Raw genomic sequence first — 19,502 nt, forward strand, 5'->3', positions numbered from 1 at the left:
ACGCTTGTGGTTTGGATTTTAATTCCTACTGGACAACAATTCAACCACTCATTTAAGAGACAACGTAAAACAATTGTTTTTTATTATTGTTCTGAAAATAATAAGATAAGGTGAATGTATAAATACTTCATATTTACTATTAATTAATTAGTCAATTAAATTAATTTTAAATGTTAATGAGTGCAACCAATTAACTAAATTGGTCAGAACCCACAAGATATTAATTTGGATTCTTCATATAGCTCCTTTTTGAAGAGATTTTGGGGTAAATTAAAACATCCTGGGAATTAAATATTAAATATTACACTCAGAGAAGATACAGGGTATTCAGAAAGTATGTCGGAAGCCCTTAAGGAAAAAAAAATCTAAACTACGATGTGCAAATGACTGACTTCACTATAAAGTTGGTTCCCCACTGAAAGATGTGAAAACAAGATGTAGAGGGGTTTTAGAAAGGAGCCTACTTACAGTAACATGAATCATTAATGTGATTTTAAATTGTATTTTTGAAACCATTGACATCACTTGAGCAGTTCAAGTAAACATGCTAGATCCTTGCTCATTCAAGGATGCTATTTTCTAGCACAATTGAAGAAAAAACAAATGACATACAGTGCCTGCAAATCTCCAAGCCTTTTAAGAGATAACAAGGCCAATAGCGATACAGACTTAAAAGTCAATGCTCATCTGAAGCTAAATCCAATGGCTCAAAAGGAGGATTTGTCAAAGCCTCCAACACCACAGATATATCTCAAAACAGAATGCTTACCAGGCAGAAAATTCTCAACTGTCTCGCCCACGCATAAAACAGGATATCATGGAATGTCTTCCCAAACATAGACCAGTAAAGGACACACGCTCAGCCGCAATAGCTGCCTCATAAAACTTATAAAGCTGCAGATGCACCTGCTCCTGTAGAAAAGCCAGCACTGAACCTACAGGCCAGTGAAATACAAAGTCCTGTCATAAAACTCTAGATGGCGCCAGCTAATAGGTCCTGACTCAACCTGCTCGTAATCACATCCTTACATAATCTATAGGGTACAGCTGATTGGTTCCCGCTGTATCAGTAGCCAATGAGCTCGCGTGCTCAACCTTCAAATACATGAGTAGCATTTGCCTTAGAGGTGCAGCGCACTTTCAGAAACCCTCCACCTTCCCCAGCTCCACCTGTATAGATCTGCTACAGGTAATTCATGAATGCTATATTTTACAGCAGCAGCATGAATTACTTGCTCACAGCAGCGTGTCATGTATGTATTGGCAGCAGCAATAACCTACAGCATCGATAACCTACAGCAGCAGCGTAGCAGATCTATTCTAAACATATCAACATTGTCATATCCATTACCATATCCATTAAACACTCCGAGAATTGTCATGACAGAACTTGATCTAGGGCCAGTGGTGCTGGAGGAGCCAGAGAAAACCAAAGCGATCTCTGAGACTCTGAATGTCTGCCAAATCAGGCCCACATGAATGAAGCCTCCACTTCCCGGGCCTCAGCCCATGTCTCGACAGCAGGTCTGCCCCCTCATTCAGACTTCCTGGAATGTGAACTGCCCTAAGAGAAAAAGGAACTTGCCTTTGCGACCAAAGCAGAATGCACAGACTGACACCCTGTGTTGAGCCAAGCAGAGGCAAAAAGACTGAACACATGGAGGAGACAATCATACCTGCATTGTGCAAGAAACCAGGATAATTCCTAGAAAGGTCTTTTGCTGCCTCGGCAGTAACACACTCTTCTGGCTGTTTAAACTCAAACCCATCCTTAGCCAATGACAGAGAACTAAGTCCTGATGCCGAACCACCAATTCCTGTGATTGTACTAAAATTAGCTAATTGCCAAGGTAATTTAGAACTGTGGCAGAAGGAAGTGGAGTGAAGTCAGCTACGGGAGAGCGAGATTAGGAGCCGAGCGGTAAGAAAATGGGTCAACTCTCTGATAACTAACTGTTTCCTCTCTCAGTAACAGACAGGGGGAGAGAATGTAAGCTGATTGCCTATTTGGTATGGGGAAAGATAAACAAGCCTGACTCAAAAATAATAATAATACTGAAACGCTGATTTTGTTGTGCTATGCCCATTTTTCTTTGCATCTGTAAATTAAGCAAATTACATTTTTCTCGTCGGCCCTGACTTCTACATCCCACATCTTCAATCTTGCTAAACATGCACAACCCGAGGCCTCAACAGGGCAAGAGCCATGTCCATTTATTTTGTAAACATCTGGGGAGTCAAGGCCAGGCCAAAAAAAAAAGAACACAAAACTGGTAAGCCCTAAAGCAAACCATAGAAACTTCCTGTGTGTCTGAACGCTGTCTTCTGAAACTAAACACACTGAGCATGAAATTCAGAGGACGCAAATCCAGAATATGATGCAGACCTTCTATCTTTTTCGTAACTAGAAAATACTGGCAAAAGTTAGTTTCCTTCTGAGGAGGAGACACCTCCTCTATGGCCCTTTTTTTTTTCTTTAAAAAATGTAGGTCAAGTCACATTTATTTATATAGCACTTTATAGAATGCAGATTTCTTTCAAAGCAGCTTTACAGTGATAAACAGTAAACTAATGATTCAATGACGCAAACAGAATTCAATTCTGCTGTAAAGTAGCTCTAGAAAGACAATAGTAAACAGTCATTATTCATTTGAAATCAGTTCAGTGTTGATTCAGTTTGGTTTAAAAACTGTGTAAAGTTCATCAATTAAGTTCAATTACTCAATCAAGCAGCTTTGGAGAAAACAGTGTCATCATCAGCTCAATTCAGTTCTCAACCCAATAGTGTCAGTGCATTCAAGTCAATCATATTACAGAATATTAAAGGGTTAGTTCACCCAAAAATGAAAATTCTGTCAGTAATTACTCACCCTCATGTTGTTCATACCCCGTAAGACATTCGTTCATCTTCGGAACACAAATTAAGATATTTTTGATGAAATCTGAGAGCTGGATCACTTCTCCATAGGCTTCTAAGGCATTATAACTTGCTGGCCCAGAAAATGCATTAAAGACATCGTTAATATAGTCCAAGTGACTACAGTGGCTCAATCTTAAGTATATCAAGCGACGAGAATACTTTTTGTGCGCAAAAACAAACAAAAATAACGACTTTATTCCCCTATTCATTTCCTTCTCTCTGGGCCTCGAGTTGGTTCACGTAGTGTTTTTGCGCAGCGCGTCAGTGTTGTACATCACAGGCATTACACACATGACCAGCGTTGGCCAATAGTGAGCCTACGTGGTGACGTGTAACACAGACGCGCTGCGCAAAAACACTAAGTAAACCAACTCGAGGCACAGAGAGAGAATGAAATGAATAGTGGAATAAAGTCGTAATTTTATTTATTTTTTGGCGCACAAAAAGTATTCTCGTCGCTTGATATACTTAAGATTGAGCCACTGGAGTCACTTGGACTATATTAACGATCTCTTTAATAACTTTTCTGGGCCAGCAAGTTTCAGTCCCTTAGAAGCCTATGGAGAAGTGATCCAGCTGTCAGATTTCATCAAAAATATCTTAATTTGTGTTCCCGAAGATGAACGAAGGTCTTACGGGGTTGGAACAACATGAGGGTGAGTAATTACTGACAGAATTTTCATTTTTGGGTGAACTAACCCTTTAAGTTTCCCCAACAAAGCAAGCCAAAAAGCCATGCCACCAAATAATTTGAGAGAGGTGACCATGAGGTGTCAACCTGTGGAGTCAGCATGTCGGGGAGATAACCTCCTAGGACAAGTTCAGACAGAGAGAGCGGTCTGTGTCTCTGACCAGGACTGACCATCAAGGAGCCTTTGCTGCCAGGCCTCAGGTTAACACGTTGGCGGGGGTACATACACTCTGGCACACGAGTCCAGGGGGCCCAATCTCTCTGAAAGATCGCCTAAGCTGCAGCATCTCTGTTCTGCCTCTCCACGGGTCGCTGCAGAGAACTGGAGCAGAAATTACTCGAAGGAGGTGCAGGCTCTCAAGCTCTGCGTGGGATGGGATACCGAAAAGTTGCTGACTGCTGCTTCGCAGCCTGGAACTTATTGAAGACACCCAAAACAGTCTCGTCAAAAAGCATTGCAAGCCTCTGAACCCTGACATAAATCCTCACATACAAACATAACCGAACCGGAGCTTAAATCTTTATCGGGAGAGAGAGAGAGTAAAAGAGAGAACTCAACTGGGTGGCTCTCCATAGCTACAGTGGTTAGCTGATCTCCCTTTTTCCATGAAAAGAAAGAGAACTGAGAATGAAGCATTACTGTCATCCTAAAACTTTAGACAAGCTGCTGAGTATCGAATGAACATGTTGAAAACCCAAGCATTTAACACACTTTCACGTGTCCTTGCTCGAGATCTTCCAAAACGGCATTGTGTTAACCCTGAGGAGATTACCAAGGAGAATAATCCAATTGAAGTGGATCGCTAAACACAATGAATCCTTATACAACAACCAACACAAGCAGATAAATGGTCTTCCTGAAGAGAAATCTGAGCCATAGAAAGTAGACATTAAAAGATCAGCGCTGATATTTTTTGCACATGGTATCAGTTTACATAATTTTTTTGCAGGCAAACCTAGTACTATAAATGTATCGTGACTACCCTAGATTGTAGATTGTTTGGATATACACTTTGAGGCTTTCAGCAAACTTTATGTGATCAGAAATATTGTTTTAATGCACTGATCTGGATTTATTGTGCACGATTATTCTGCTGTGTAATAAAGAGGCCAACAATAGAGCATTATTGTCAGGTTTGGTTGCAGTAAGGCGAGGAGTGTTGAGGATCTTTTCCAATGGTACGTTTATTCAAATAAAACAAACACAAAACAAACTAGATCCATGAAACATAGGAGCAATGGAGCACAGGAGTACTGGTAACCAAACCATAAACCAACAAGAACGGACAACAAACAACTCAAATGATAGGTGAAACAATGAGCAGGTAAGGGAAATCAATGAACAAATGAGAAACAAATATAAGATAAGATGGCGCTTTAGAGTAGACTGGTGTCTTTTGCTGTTTGTGATCTGTTTTATTCGTATTTATCTTTGTTTGGGCAGTGTATGAGCACTAAACAAAGTCTTTGGTGGTTGTGTCTAGTTGACATTCAGGCGGACAAAACTAATATGATCCCCCAGTCATTGCATGCACATCTGCGGATATATGTGGCCTTCCAGAATGTTTTTGTCACAGAAGGAAATGCAACAGTAGAAGTGGCAAGAGAGGATGTGTGTTGGTAAAACAGAGAAGAGCATACTGGGCATTTGGTCTCTGAGGTGGATCTCTATGAGCCTCTTTGGCATCTCTTTAAACACGTCATCGTAATGTAAGGTACTCTTACTGGTTTGGGTTGTTCCAGCCCCTAGGGAAGTGGCATCTCTTTACACAGTAATGCGACTGCATTTTAAAAAGAGTTGGGTCAACCCTGATATTTTTCATCCTCTGGAGCATGTGCTGTTTTAATTCAAACGAAAAGAGGTTTCTACATGCACTAGCATGAAGATGGTTCTATTAAATATTAAATGGTTCTATTAAATTACCTCACAAGATCTAGATGTTCTATTTTTAAAATGAAGACATGACATGGGGGGCATTTGCAAGCATTTAAAGTAGACTTGAGTAGTCCAACACATATACAGATCTCCCAATTATAACAAGGATTGTATTTATGTTATGTTGGTGCAAGTTTTTTTTAATCTTTGGTGAATTCTTTCAACCGAACTCCATCTGTAGTGGTTTCTATGCTCAAGCAGGGTCAGGGACTGGATCTGGTTTTGCTTTCGGGTGTCCCGATGTGTGAGTTTGCTATAGAATTTTTGATTCTCAGATCATTTTCTCATTATGTTTAATGTTTTTTCTCTCTTCCTACTTGGGCAGGCTGCCGTGCTAGTTCTATAAATGCTCTGTCTGCCTTTCATTTTCAGAGGTTTATAATTCCTGTATGCAGTTTCAGAGTATTCTCCATGTAGGGAGTAGATGAGTAGGTGGCTGACTTTAACTGGTTGCAATGATATCTTGCTTACACAAATGGAGACAAGTAGAGAGGAAATTAAAAAAAGACAGACTCCAGGTTTTATATGAGATACTTAGAGATGGTATGGTTTTGTCTCAACAGTTTGTTAAAGTGGTCAAGGCAGTGGTTTTGGACTTAATTTGTCAGAATTGCCATAGTCCTAAAGTATTATTTTGCATAATAAATAGAATCCTGAATCCTGAGGTCCAGTTTCACAGACAGGGTTTAGACCAGGGTTCACCAATCTCGGTCCTGGAGGGCCGCTGTCCTGCAGAGTTTAGCTCCAACCAGCTCTAACACACCTGTTTGAAAGTTTCTAGTATGCCTAGTGAGACCTTGATTAGCTGGTTCAGGTGTGTTTAATTGGGGTTGGAGCTAAACTCTGCAGGACACCGGCCCTCCAGGACCGAGATTGGTGAACCCTGGTTTAGACTAAGCCTGGATTAGGATTAGTTAAATTAGGACATTTAAGTAACTTTTATAAATGTACCTTAGAAAAAAAGACATGACTGGTGTGCATCTTGAGACAAAGCAATGGCACTGACATATTTTAAGATATGAAACAGCTGCATTTTAGTCCCGGACTAGCTTAAGCCTTGTCTGTGAAACTGTACTAATTTTGCATTTACAATCAGTCCAAAACGCAGCTGCTAGACTTTTGACTGGTACTCACAAAGGTGAACATATTACCCTTTCTTGCGCTCTTTGCACTGGCTGCCAGTCTGGTTTAGAACAGTTTTAATTGGACTGGCACCTTCTTATCTTTCTGACCTTTTGAGTATAAACTCCCCTGCTCTGCTAGATGTATAAGAGCTTTGGATCAGAAACTCTTACAGAGATTGTTTGAGTCAATAGGTGGGAATCAAGAGGATTGCACTAAAGTGGTTCTCGTCTTATTTAAATGACAGAACTTTTGTCGTGGAAATAGGGAGCTCTATTTCCACCTCTGGGCCTATCTCTTCTGGGGTTCATCAAGGTTATTTTCTCTTTATATGTTTCTGTTGGGATCTGTCAAAAACAAAATGTGGCATATTGTTTTATGCAGAAGACACTCAGTTGCATCTATACCTGTGAAGTGTAATGGCAACTCCAAACTCAGGTCTCTTTTAGTGCAAGCACGCTACATGTCGGAGCACTGTCTATGAAGCTATCGGCTCTGACAAATAGAAAACATTCAAAAAAATGTATTATTATAATAATAAAAAAATATATTTCATGAGTTATACAATGGATATTTGTTAAATGAAAACAGAATAACATGTCTTGAAATGCAGTTTCAGATTTTTATATTATGTTTTCAAGGTTAGTTTACAAAGTTTGTCAAGTCCAATATTTGTAGAAATTAGGATTTTCCATCCTCATTTTCACTCTCTGTGGAAAACACTCAATTTCAAGGGGCAGATCTTGCGGAAACAGAAGTCACGAACTGCTGTGATTGGCTAAATTTCATCGCGCCATATCCATGCCCTCCTTTACAGCATGTCATGTGTTTTGATACTCGAGATAGCAAGCGCTGTGATGGAGCCGTTTCAGCCTGAGTCAGATTTCAAGGAAGAAGAAATTGAAATTTCAACACAAGAAACCCCTGACAGTAAACTAATGCCGTGTGGAATTGCTGACGACCTCCATGCACTCGTGCTACTTCTGACGAAGGACAAATGAATCTGAAACGTTTGCTTTGTCGTGTTCAGTGTAGACACGGTGAGATTAAAAATAAGTGTACTTACCAGCGTTGCCTCCGAGGACAAAATGCTTGCCACTGCCAGAGATGGGCAGAAATACACGAAAAATGTATAAAAATAAAAATACAAAATGCCTCAGTTGAAATGTATCAAAATAAAATATCAAATATAATTAAAATTTAAAATAAATTTATTTCAAATAATTTAAATACAAATACAATACTTAGACTTCTTGAGACTAAGATATTATTGTTATAAAAATGTAATGATATTTTTATAAATCATAAGTTCTGATATTTATTTTTTGTAATGTGTGAAAAGTATTGACATTAAAAGTTTACTATTTGTACATGATTCTTTGATGTTTTTCATAGTGTGTTTTTTGGGGAATTGTATTAAATCCAATGCGGGTCAATTTGACCCTCTCAAAAATGAAAAAAAAAATTAAATAATAAAAAAAATCATACCCATAAATCGAACATAATACAAGGGTTAAATTGAGGTACCTCTACTTTTGCATATAATTTTCATTAGATGCATTGAAATTGATAGTGATGTGTGGTGTTTTGTAATCTTGATTGTGTAAAAAAACTTGTTATTTTTAAATGTGCTATAGAAATAAATGTTGATTGAACAAATGAACAGGAACTAAACACACAAAGAAACTAAACAAAACTTGACAATAATGATGGATATTGTGAAGCATGCTATATATCATCATAGACGCATGATGCTAAGTATCAGCTACATAACCAAATGCATACAAGGGTTTTAAATTGGGTTTGCACGGTTTGCATGGGTTTGCACTGTGTGTGTGTGTGTGTGTGTGTCTTCACTACTACTGCTCCTAATATATGTGCACTAACTTGGATGGTTTAATGCAGAGGACTAATTTTGAGTATGGTTGCCATACTTGGCCTTCACGTCATGTCACTGTCACTGCCAAAAGTGGCACTCGGAAGAGATCACCACATATTAAATGTACATTGTTTAAAAACAAATTCTTCTTGTTTCAACACAGCAGATAATTTAGACTTATTAATGGTAATACACTGAGGTCAGAAGTCACTGCAGGAAAGATGAGCTACTGAATAAGAAGATAAAAACATATATATATTTTTTTTAAATATCCTGAATTGCCCCCTTAAAGAACAAGGGCATTACAACAAAGATTACAAGAGAACAGAAACAGGAAATTTGCTTTCAGTAAAATATGAACATGCTTTTAAATGCTAATGCAGCACTGCATTGTATCATCAATATACATATTTATACAATTTTACAAATGTGAATGTCAAAAACCATCTACAATAGTTTTAAAAAGGACTGCATGCCATAATATTGTGATTGTAACACTGCTAAAATCTTTCTTAATGATCAGTAGTTCTGTATTGTTTTCCAATAAAACATATATAAACAGCTTATAACAAGATGTTTTCAGAATATTTCAATTATTTTTCCCCCCTGCTTGTTTTAAGTATAAATGTAACTAAATTTAGTGGTGTTTATAGTCAAGATAAAACATTTTGCCATTGGAATAAGAAAAATAAATTTAATTCAAGATAAATTCTCATAAGTATTGTTTAGTTTCTTACATAATTTTATTCTCAATTGAATTGCCTTGATTTAAGGATGTTTAGATATACTGTACAAAAAAGACAGAAATACTGATTAAGAAAACACTACACAAAGGTTGTACATCATGTAGAAAGTAAACAGAAAGTTTTACCCAAGGAGGTTCTGGCTGGCACTGCATCCTTGTTGATCCAGAATGAAACCCACGACAGCACAACGATCAAAGTACAGGGGATATACGTCTGGATGGTGAAATAACCCATTCTTCTGCTCAAGTCAAAGAAGACTGTCAGAACCACATAGTCTCCTGGGGACAGAACAAAATGTCATATTATGAACAAAACGTATCTTCTATACATATCTTCTCACTCATTATTACAATTTTCTATAAAAACCTCCCTTCAAAACTTACTTTAATTACCATCCTTTGTCTATAGATTACTGGGCATTGTATTAATAAACCTTTTTAAGTCAAATCACCTTTATTTCTATAGCACTTATGACAATATATATTGTTTCAAAACAGCTTCACAGTAACTGAACAATACTAAACAACAGTACTGATTCCCCATGTTCACAAGAAACAAAGTCAGTCAAGTACGCTTTGTTATAGCATTTCAAGACATCAGCTGATCCAGCAAGAGACGTGGGGCTCTGCAGCCATCAGGCAAAGTGCTGTTTGGGCTAGGGAATCATAAACTGGATGTTAAAGGAAAATGTAAAGGTCAGTTAATCATACTGTATACAACTACAGAACATGACATTTATGAAGTTGCAGGAATGTCTGTTAGATCTCCATGCAATAGATAACTTCACATTAATATGCAACACACAGAAATACAACATAAGGACATTATAGCAAAAATTTTTTTTAAAGGTATTCATAATATACGTTATAATACATTATATCTTTTCATAGATTTTTTTTTTAACCAAAGTTAAAATGCCTTATAATATTAGCAGATTCCTTGTTACATCTGAAATGAGTTGTTTGTCATGTCGTTTTAATGCATTATACTTTCTAAAGTTGTTACCATGCATGAATAGATAAGTATTATAATGTATATTATAACTGTGGTTATTATTCATGAGACCATATACAATGCATTATAAGGTGTATTACAAGGCATAATGAATGCATTAAAAATACTTTTATAATGCATTATATATGAAGGCTTTAAGTAATGTGTTAAATTACAGGAACATTACATAATGACGTAATGTTAATTAGCATGATATTATACATATACAGGGGATAGCATGATATTATACATAAAACTCTAAAATCACTATGCAATAATGAGTGTGTGAAGAGAACGGGTGTAAACTCTTATGAAAGAAACAAACACAGTCTTGCCGTCTCTGCACATCTTTCAGAAATCAGAGCTTTGTCAAGAGTAATATCAACCAAGATAATAGGCTATATAATACGCTACACATTTTCTACTATTTGACATGTCAACTTAAATGTTTTAAACCTTGTACAATATGATATATGAATATGTAAACTATGAATGAAATGAGAAGTTGCTGCGTGGCTGTCTCTGTGCATCTCTCAGAAATCAGAGCTTGCCAGGAGTAATATCAACTAATGCTGACTCACATGTCTATTTAAACGTTTTAAACCTCGTACGATATGTTTCTCTGTCTCAGTCTCTCCCAGAGCCGACAAGCACTTAAGAATCTATCATAAATTGACAGATTTGCATTGACATGCATAGTACTGTCACGGTTTGGTGTAAGATGATGAAAAAGATGATGAAGGCAGAAGATTCCAATATAAACTTTTACTCACAATAGGTATTTCCACAGGTACAGACAGGCAGGATTACACTAACACCAAAAAACACTTAACATAGACAAGAACAGAACAAGACTGAGTGAACAGAAGGAACTAAATACACAGATGATGACTAGACAATGACAGACAGCTGTGAAGATAATGATGAATGCTGGCAGGTGTGGGTCAAGGAGGATGCTGGGAACTGTAGTGCGAACAGAGACTAACAGAAGACAGTGACAGAAACAGTGATGGTGACGATGACAGCGACGTAGAAGAAGATGAAGGCAGTGACGGTGAAGGTGATCGTGACAAGTACAAGTTGTTTAAACAATTGTCAATTTTTTTTCATCTTGCGTGTTCTATAATCAGCTATTTTATATAGGGTACTTTTATTTAAGGTTGTGATTGTCCTGCCATAAAGCACCCCTGGAAAATAAAAAAGAAATATTTTTTTCTTTTATATAACATTTAGGGCCCTATTTTAACGGTCTGAAACGCAAGTATCAAGCGCGAAACGCAAGTAACTTTGTGGGAGGATCTCGGACGCTGTTGCTATTATACCGGCGGGATAAATGACTCTTGCGCCCGACGCAAATCTAAAATGGGTTGGTCTGAAGTAGCTTCATTACTCATAGGTGTGGTTTGGGCGTAACGTGAAATAAACCAATCAGAGCGTCATCTCACATTCCCTTTAAGAGCAGGCGCACTTGTTCTATAATAGTGGATTCCTATTATAACGGCGGATTTGCCAGGCGCACGCCAGGAGCGGTCCACAGCCGAGGAGACCGACGTTCTTATCAGGGCCGTAAAACACAGTAAAACCCACCCAAATTAACTTCGGTTAAACAGGCGAATGATATTTTGGGTAAATGTGTAAGCTAGATGTATGCTTTTATAAGCATCTATCTATCTATTGTAATAATGTATGATTTGCAAAAATGAGAACTGCTGCGTCTGTGTGTAGATGAGATAAGCAAAGTGCATGCGCGTTGTGCACACGCTACATTGATTATGGCCAAGCATGCGCCCTTAAAATAGCATATGAATATCATGCGCAACGCGCCACTGACTTTAAACTAGGTTTTTTTGGTCAGTGGCGGAATTGTTTTCTAAACCTGCAAAATAGCACCAGGGAACGTTTGCGCCGGAACACGCCTCCTCTTTGCACTGAACCGCCCCCGGGAGCGCAAGTGTATTTCTTAGTTAACCGACGTGCTTCTGTGGAGGGAAAAGTCCGCTGTGCGCGGGTGCAAAATAGGAATGAAACGTACAAAGTCAATTGCGCTGGGTGCAAGATAGGACCCTTAGTATTCTTGTGTTAATTAGAAGATATTTCAAGTTTTATAATTATAATAAAAACAGATTAATTTAGTTACACAATGTATATTTGTTAAATGAAACCTATGAGGGGAACAGAATTACTTTTAAAACTGGCTTTTCATTTGATTTAACCCCTGCCCACTTTCGGTTTTATCCGAACAAAGATACAGATAGAAATAATTTGCGCTTGCTACAGATCCAGATCCATATATATATATTCTACTGAGGCTGTTAAAATTCACTTTGCATGTTTCGGGTAAGCAACTGATAACTGCATACACATTACCAAGATCACATGTAAAGCACATCTTTACAGAGGCAGAAAAAGAAAATGATGGAAAGTGAAAGTGTAATTCAAAACCTTCTAGCTACAGAAGCAAGGCTGAATGTGATAATAAAGAGTCGGCTAACCCCATCTTTGCAGAACTTATCCAATACTACGAGACTGAGTGGCCTGAGAAACATGTCCTTCCACCAGAGCTTGGGCCATACCGGCCTGAAAGAGAAAATCTGCCCGTGGCTGGAGAGCTACTCATCAGGGGCAAAGACTTGTGATTCCCCACTGCATGAGGCAAGAAATCCTCCACACTATTCACAAAGGACACCAAAGTATTGTCAAGTGCAGAGCTTGAGCCCGTCAGTTTGTCTGGTGGCCAGGACTATCCGTGCACATCAGTCACCTTGTGGAAAACTGCAGCTTCTTTTCACAGAACAGGGCAGAGCACAGAGAGGCCTTGTTGAGCACTTTAATGCTGGAGAGACCATGGAAACAAGTTGGCACAGACGTATACTTCTGGAAGAAGAATTCGTATCTCCTTGTTGAGGATTATTTTTCGTGTCTCAATAGCCACGTTTCCATTACAGATTTGCGCAAAACTTATGTGATATTTTCTAAATGTTGATAAGAAACTATGCGAAATTCCATTAACTGATGTTATGAGACTAAAATGTCATTTTTTCCTCTTCCAATAAGTCATTCCAAAGATCATGGCAATGGATGTTGGTAGGTTTATGTATATCCCAGCCACCACACTAGCCATTATTTTTAATCGAAAGAGACATAGGTGTGTTATCCAAGCATTAATGGCAAGGAAAGCCCCTTATACTTGGGAGTGCCACGTGTTTCTCCCTCATATCTGCTTCAACGTCTTGATAAATTGTGTCATTTCTTTGTTGTTTAGAATCCAGTATTCCCGTAATGCTTTTGTCTTTTATGAGTTTAACTAAAAACTCTGTCTCTTCTTCTGTCCTAACATACCTCATCTTCTTTAAAGAATGATCGACTTTTACGTACGCCAGGTGACCTGTTAATGTGAGAAAACTGTTTCCATTACAGTTTTGCTATATATTCCTTTTTCGAATTGCCTGAAAAACCACCTCATGTGAGCGTAAAAACTTTTTTTGCGATATATGGATGTTTTTGCACGTTTTTGACGTGTTTCCATTGGGTGTATTTTCAATTCGCAGTTTCAATTTGCGCAATTTGAAGGGTAATGGAAATGCATCTAATGTCGACACATCCAACACATTGCAACCCTACAGGAGGCATTCAGCGGCCACGGAGTTCCAGAGAATTCACTGGCACAAAAAATCAGATTTTTACCCACATCTTTCAATTTGTTGCACACGTGTTAACACAAAAATCTGCACGAGATCCGACTTTTTTTCACGTCTGTTCTGAGCCACTTCCAAATATGGTTTTAAATCAGATACATCTCTGATATCTGGACATCTGGTCTGTGTCTAAACACGTATACCCTAAAACTCTCACAGCTAAAGTGAATGTAAACATATGTGAATGATCACATATATGATCAAAAGATCAGATCTGTGCATTAAGACATTAAGACTTGGAGTGTAAAACGCAACCTATTATGTCTCAAAATGGACCAAAGTACAGTTGTATACTTTTAAAAAGTGCTGTCAATGGGTTCACACACATTAGCCCGAGGAGGAGGGGAGAAAAAAAACCCTGTGATGAAGTATCGTGCTACACCTCTGGAAAATGGGTACTCTCCGTATGCACAATGATGCTACAGCTTTCAACTTTTCTATTCCCTCGCTGGCCGAACATCAAAGGATTCAGAAAAGCGAGCAAAGGAGAAACAGCAGTAGCAGTACAATTTGCATGTCCCTTACCAACAGTGCAATCTGGTCAAAGCGTGTGGCTGAATGATAAGGAGCAGACTTTTGTCAAGCAAAAACACCCAGTTCTTACGTTATACACACTGCTGAGAGACTGGTCATGTGTACAGCTTACCTGCCTCAACTTCTGAAATCTGCTGTCACAACTGACACAGCAAAGGTGTTCTGTAAAGGGTATCATCGGTGTCTTGGACGGACATAATTGAATTTAACACTTGTGGTCCTTTATGCTATTGAATTCTAAGAATTCAATAGCTAATCAGGGATGCAAACTCATCCGGGGTGGAAAAGGTGACAAAGGTGAGGCAATTACCAGTCAGTGAGTGACCCCTTAGAGTGGGATCCAGTGAAGACAGACTCTGAAGCGTTGGACTTTGAATCGGTAGCTTCTTCTACTTGGCAGTGGTGGCAAATGCACTGATCACTTTCTCATGAACACCTTCAACAGAGTGAGCTACATAGATTTTGGACAGTGACACAATGTTGTTATGGCTTCATACTGATAACTCTGGATGTAAAATAGCACAACGACTAGGAGTTTAAAGTGAGTTAAATTACAGTTCAAGATTACAAGCATGGTGCTAAAACACAAGTGTGCTGATATCCAAATGTTTATGGAGCTCACTGTACATAAATTCTCACTACATGTATGAATGACTTGAAAGAAAACCTGTGTTAAATTGTATTTTGTAGAGTACAAACTGCATGTTTTGGATTCTTGGTGTTGAATTCTTCTGCTTCTCAAACCAGCTAGATTTCTCTTGAAGGCAGCATCTTGTCTGTGAAGTCAAGCTCTACCAGTGCTTTGGAATGCACATTTCTCAGATATTCAGCTTTGATTAAACATGCCATGAAGTGTGTAAACACTTCAAGTTGCCTTTCATGTAACTTGTGGACTAATGTCTGGCTACCCTGTGAGAAAAATAATATGTCTTAATCGTCTAAATTGATATCCGATTTGCCTCTGATCTGCAGTACCCAATCTGAACCCACTTTATTTACGAAAATATTGACCTGCAATCCAGTAGCACCACGACGCATGTGAGTTGTGTTGACTCAAGACCGGAAGTTGTTCCGTGAACATGCTTTGGATAAATATAGAGGTAAATTATGTGTGATTTTGGGCAAACAAAGCACTTGCTTGGATTACTCTAATGATGTCTTTCCTATCGCTCTGGACCTTAAATTGCATTGCTCCCAATGGAGGAACTGAAAGCTCTCAGATTTCATCAAAAATATATTCATTTGTGTTCTGAAGATGAACAAAAGTCTTACGGGTGAAATAGTCTGTTCCTTTGCCTTTTTGATCTCAGACTCTCTGCAGTTAAAGATTTCTTTGTTTTGACAATGATCTTACACAGACCTTTAAAGACCTCCTCCCTTTGTTAAAAAGTTAGAGATGAGAGTGTGAGGTAACCTACTTGCTCTTCTGAGAAATCACTTCCTTCCTTATTTTCATCTGCTGATGGTATCATTAAAGGTACCTGCAACTGCAATGTTTCATACATACTGATCCTGTTCTTTCTGATGACAGGGCACTTTTCTGATGGACTGCTCCCAAATTGTACTTACCATATTCCGCAGTATTCAGTTTGTATTCATTAAGACCTGCATAAGCTGAAGCCCCTAAGCAACCTTTTCGAATGGCAAATTTCTGTACAAAAACACCCTAATTAAGCATACTCAGCAATGTCAAAGTCAAACACCAATGTCTGCGTTTACTTATAAGGCATCACAGATCATCAAAAATGCACTTTTTTTCAATCATTTCAACATATTTTCAATTGTTTTAGTACAATGCACAAACTCACAAAGTATCCTTTTTACTACAGATAAGTGTTTTATTTATATTAATGATTTATTCACAGTAATTGCCCTTCTAATACTGCAAAACTTTTCAGCTGTATTTCTTCTTATTTGGTTAAATGTATTTTTCTATCATTTTATCCATCTGATCTTAATGTTTTATCCAGGTAGACAAATCTGCTACCTTCTTTCAGACTTCAGTTCCAGCTGTGCTCCAGCACACATGGCTGTTGTTTTCAAGTAATCCTGAATATTGATCAGCTGATACTGGTGTGTTTCATTAGGTTTGGAGACAAACTCTGCTGGATGGTAATCTGTGTGGCCCTGTTTACACCTGGTATTAAGTGGACGAGGGAGACGTACCCATTTACACCTGGTGTTTTAATCCATCTCTTTTGTCAACTTTCAACCACTTCTGTCCTGATTTCTTTGAGGGGTCTATGGGCGGCTAAATGGGTATGTTTTTTTTCAGATCTTTCGATTTAATGGACAAAATAAGCTCACACAATTTACATATGAGCATGACCGGAGACGACGGAAAAAGCAGAGCAGTAGTACAGAGAGCAGTAGCTTTCGTTTCTGCCGCAAGACCAGCTGAACGCTATGAGTGTGTGTTAGAAATCAGGAATGGCGAGAGAACATTGCGTTCGGTATGTTTTTAATCTTCAAACCAAACTCGGGTCTTAATGCTGACAAAGTTTAAATCCCGTCTGGCTAGCACACTTCGCATTATGTTTACGAATTAGGTCAGTGGGCGGAGAGTAGACAGTCTTTTGTGGCTGTTCGAACAAATTCGACCACGAGCGTTTACATTACGAAAGCAATACTGTCGAATGCGTTTTCAACTCTGGAAGTGTTCGAAAGTGGACAAGCTCAAAACTATTTAAGAACACGTTTACACTTGTATTTAGGGTCGCCCACTTATATATATATATATATATATACTGATATATATATATGTATATACTGATATATATATATATATATATATATATATATATACACACACACACAGTACTTAGTCATATATATAGTTATATTATATTATAACAGGTCTGCAATTTTCAAAATTCATAACCAAATAAAATGAATTCTTATTACAGTATAAGCAATTCCTCTCCGATTATAACCACAATGTTCAGTGTGTGTGTGTGTGTGTGTGTGTGTGTGTGTGTGTGTGTGTGTATGTGTGTGTGTGTGTATGTGTATGTGTGTGTGAGAGAGAGAGAGAGCAACTACATCTAAATTAAACAACTACAGCAGAATATCTAAGTGAAGTGAAAGACTGTAATTCAGGGTTTTTCAAACTTGGTCCTGGAGGGCCACTATCCTGCACAGTTTAGCTCCAACCCTGATCAAACACACCAGTGGCCCTCCAGGACCGAGTTTGAGAAACCCTGCTGTAATTTAAGAAGAACAATGACAAAGTACAGACTAAGCAATCAAACTCTGACCATAAAGACGGCCAGATACCGAAAGAACTGGCTGCCCAAAGAGAGCCGGATCTGCTGTACTGTAGCCAAGGAGATGTAGAGCAATACTTCCTCACAAGCTCACAAAAATAATTTGGCTTGCCTTTAGAAACTTTCACTCCATATTTATAAGTGGAAAAGAGATTACATAAATACACAATTAACTTGATGTAGCATAATTAATATTATACAACCAATTAACCTTTTTGTCCAGCGAACACTCTTTTATTATCATCTGTCTTAATCATCTGTCAACTCTCAGAAAGTATATTTTTTGTGGCCACAGAAAAATGGGTACAAAGAGCATGTGGCTGTGAACACATCATTAAAGGGACTTTATTTTGCAAGCAGTGACCATAGAATCAAAGTAATAGTAATAGTAATAGTAATCAAATCACAAAAACACATAACTAGTCTAAACAAACACATACACTCAATCACACATACAAGAGTAAAATGGAAAGTGAAAGTGAATGAATGAAACCGAAACAGAAACCGGGGGGATGAAACTCAAGTTAACCAACTTAATAAAACCATCAGTTGTTTCCTGATATAAAACACCTGGCAACAAGGGGTCTACAGCTTACACAAAACCTCTGTTTAATTACCGTATTTTCCGGACTATAAGTCGCACTTTTTTTCATAGTTTGGCTGGTCCTGCGACTTATAGTCAGGTGCGACTTATATATCAAAATTAATTCAGACTGAGATGAACCAAGAGAAAACATTACCGTCTACAGCCGCGAGGGGGCGCTCTAGTTGGCGGAGTTGTTCAGAAGCGACACGGATGATGAAGAAAATGATGAGGAATGAGATCGCGGGAGCTTGGTGAACTTGTTTACTGGTAACTTGCTTGTTGGACTCGCTGGCTTATGTTAATTTAGCTTATTCAGCCTCCCAGATATTTGTTCTTTATGCTATTGTGTAGCTGAATAACGTGTGCAGTGCGTGTGCGGTGCGTTTTGCGGTGCATATGCTGTGCAGGAGCAGCACGCGCTAAAGTGCTTTCACATAAGCTGCGTTTGCAGTGCGTAACTGACCCGCGGCTGTAACCCCAAACACATTGTATTTCAAATCCAGAAGTTATCAGCAAATTTTATTTAAAAAAAAAGAAAAAGTTTTTTGTCAGCATTGCGATTCTCTTTATACGTATACTCTTTAATAGACGTATTCACGTTTAAACACAATTTAAACAAACTATTATTCAATGCATTACTTCTATATAATTATATATTAAGTTGCTCAAGCAAGTGGTAAAATATTTAACCATGCACTTATATTAAAATCGCATACATTTTAAATTAAAACTTAAAATTGACAAAAACAGCAGACTCATACCCTTTCTTTTGCATAATTTAAATCTTTATACAATAAATCTTGCATGTCACAAATAACTTGTTTTTCCACCTCCACGAATGAGACGAGTGTTGTTCATTATGTCGCCTTGTTGAAGTAAATTGTAGTTTTCCTTGATTTACCAACGCTTGAAGTAAAAAGATGACTGTGAAAAATAGTAGGCTAGTATTTAATTAAATGCATTTATGATGAAATTACTACATTTTCTTGTCAATCTGGTCAATCTGTATTCATTTTGACCACAAACCGTGTGCTGTCACTTTAATTCAGCGCGTGCAGCACAGCAAAAATAGACTCGGTGCGGAAACGATCGCTGCACTGCTGTATCGACGGACTGCAACCGCGTGCATTGTGA

At 38.2% G+C, this 19,502-nt stretch overlaps 1 protein-coding gene across 3 annotated transcripts in view; it reads right to left on the bottom strand.

The window, feature by feature from the left end:
• gabrg2 (gamma-aminobutyric acid type A receptor subunit gamma2) overlaps positions 1–19,502 on the bottom strand; it is a 118,360-nt gene that overhangs the window by 11,434 nt on the left and 87,424 nt on the right. For all 3 annotated transcript variants that reach the window (XM_079847025.1, XM_079847024.1, XM_079847026.1), the window contains exon 7: positions 9,420–9,572. In XM_079847025.1, coding sequence (XP_079703151.1) covers positions 9,420–9,572 — 153 coding nt within the window. The remainder of the gene's footprint in view (positions 1–9,419; positions 9,573–19,502) is intronic.

Source organism: Squalius cephalus, assembly GCF_949319135.1.
Source record: "Squalius cephalus genome assembly, chromosome: 17".
NCBI lineage: Eukaryota > Metazoa > Chordata > Actinopteri > Cypriniformes > Leuciscidae > Squalius > Squalius cephalus.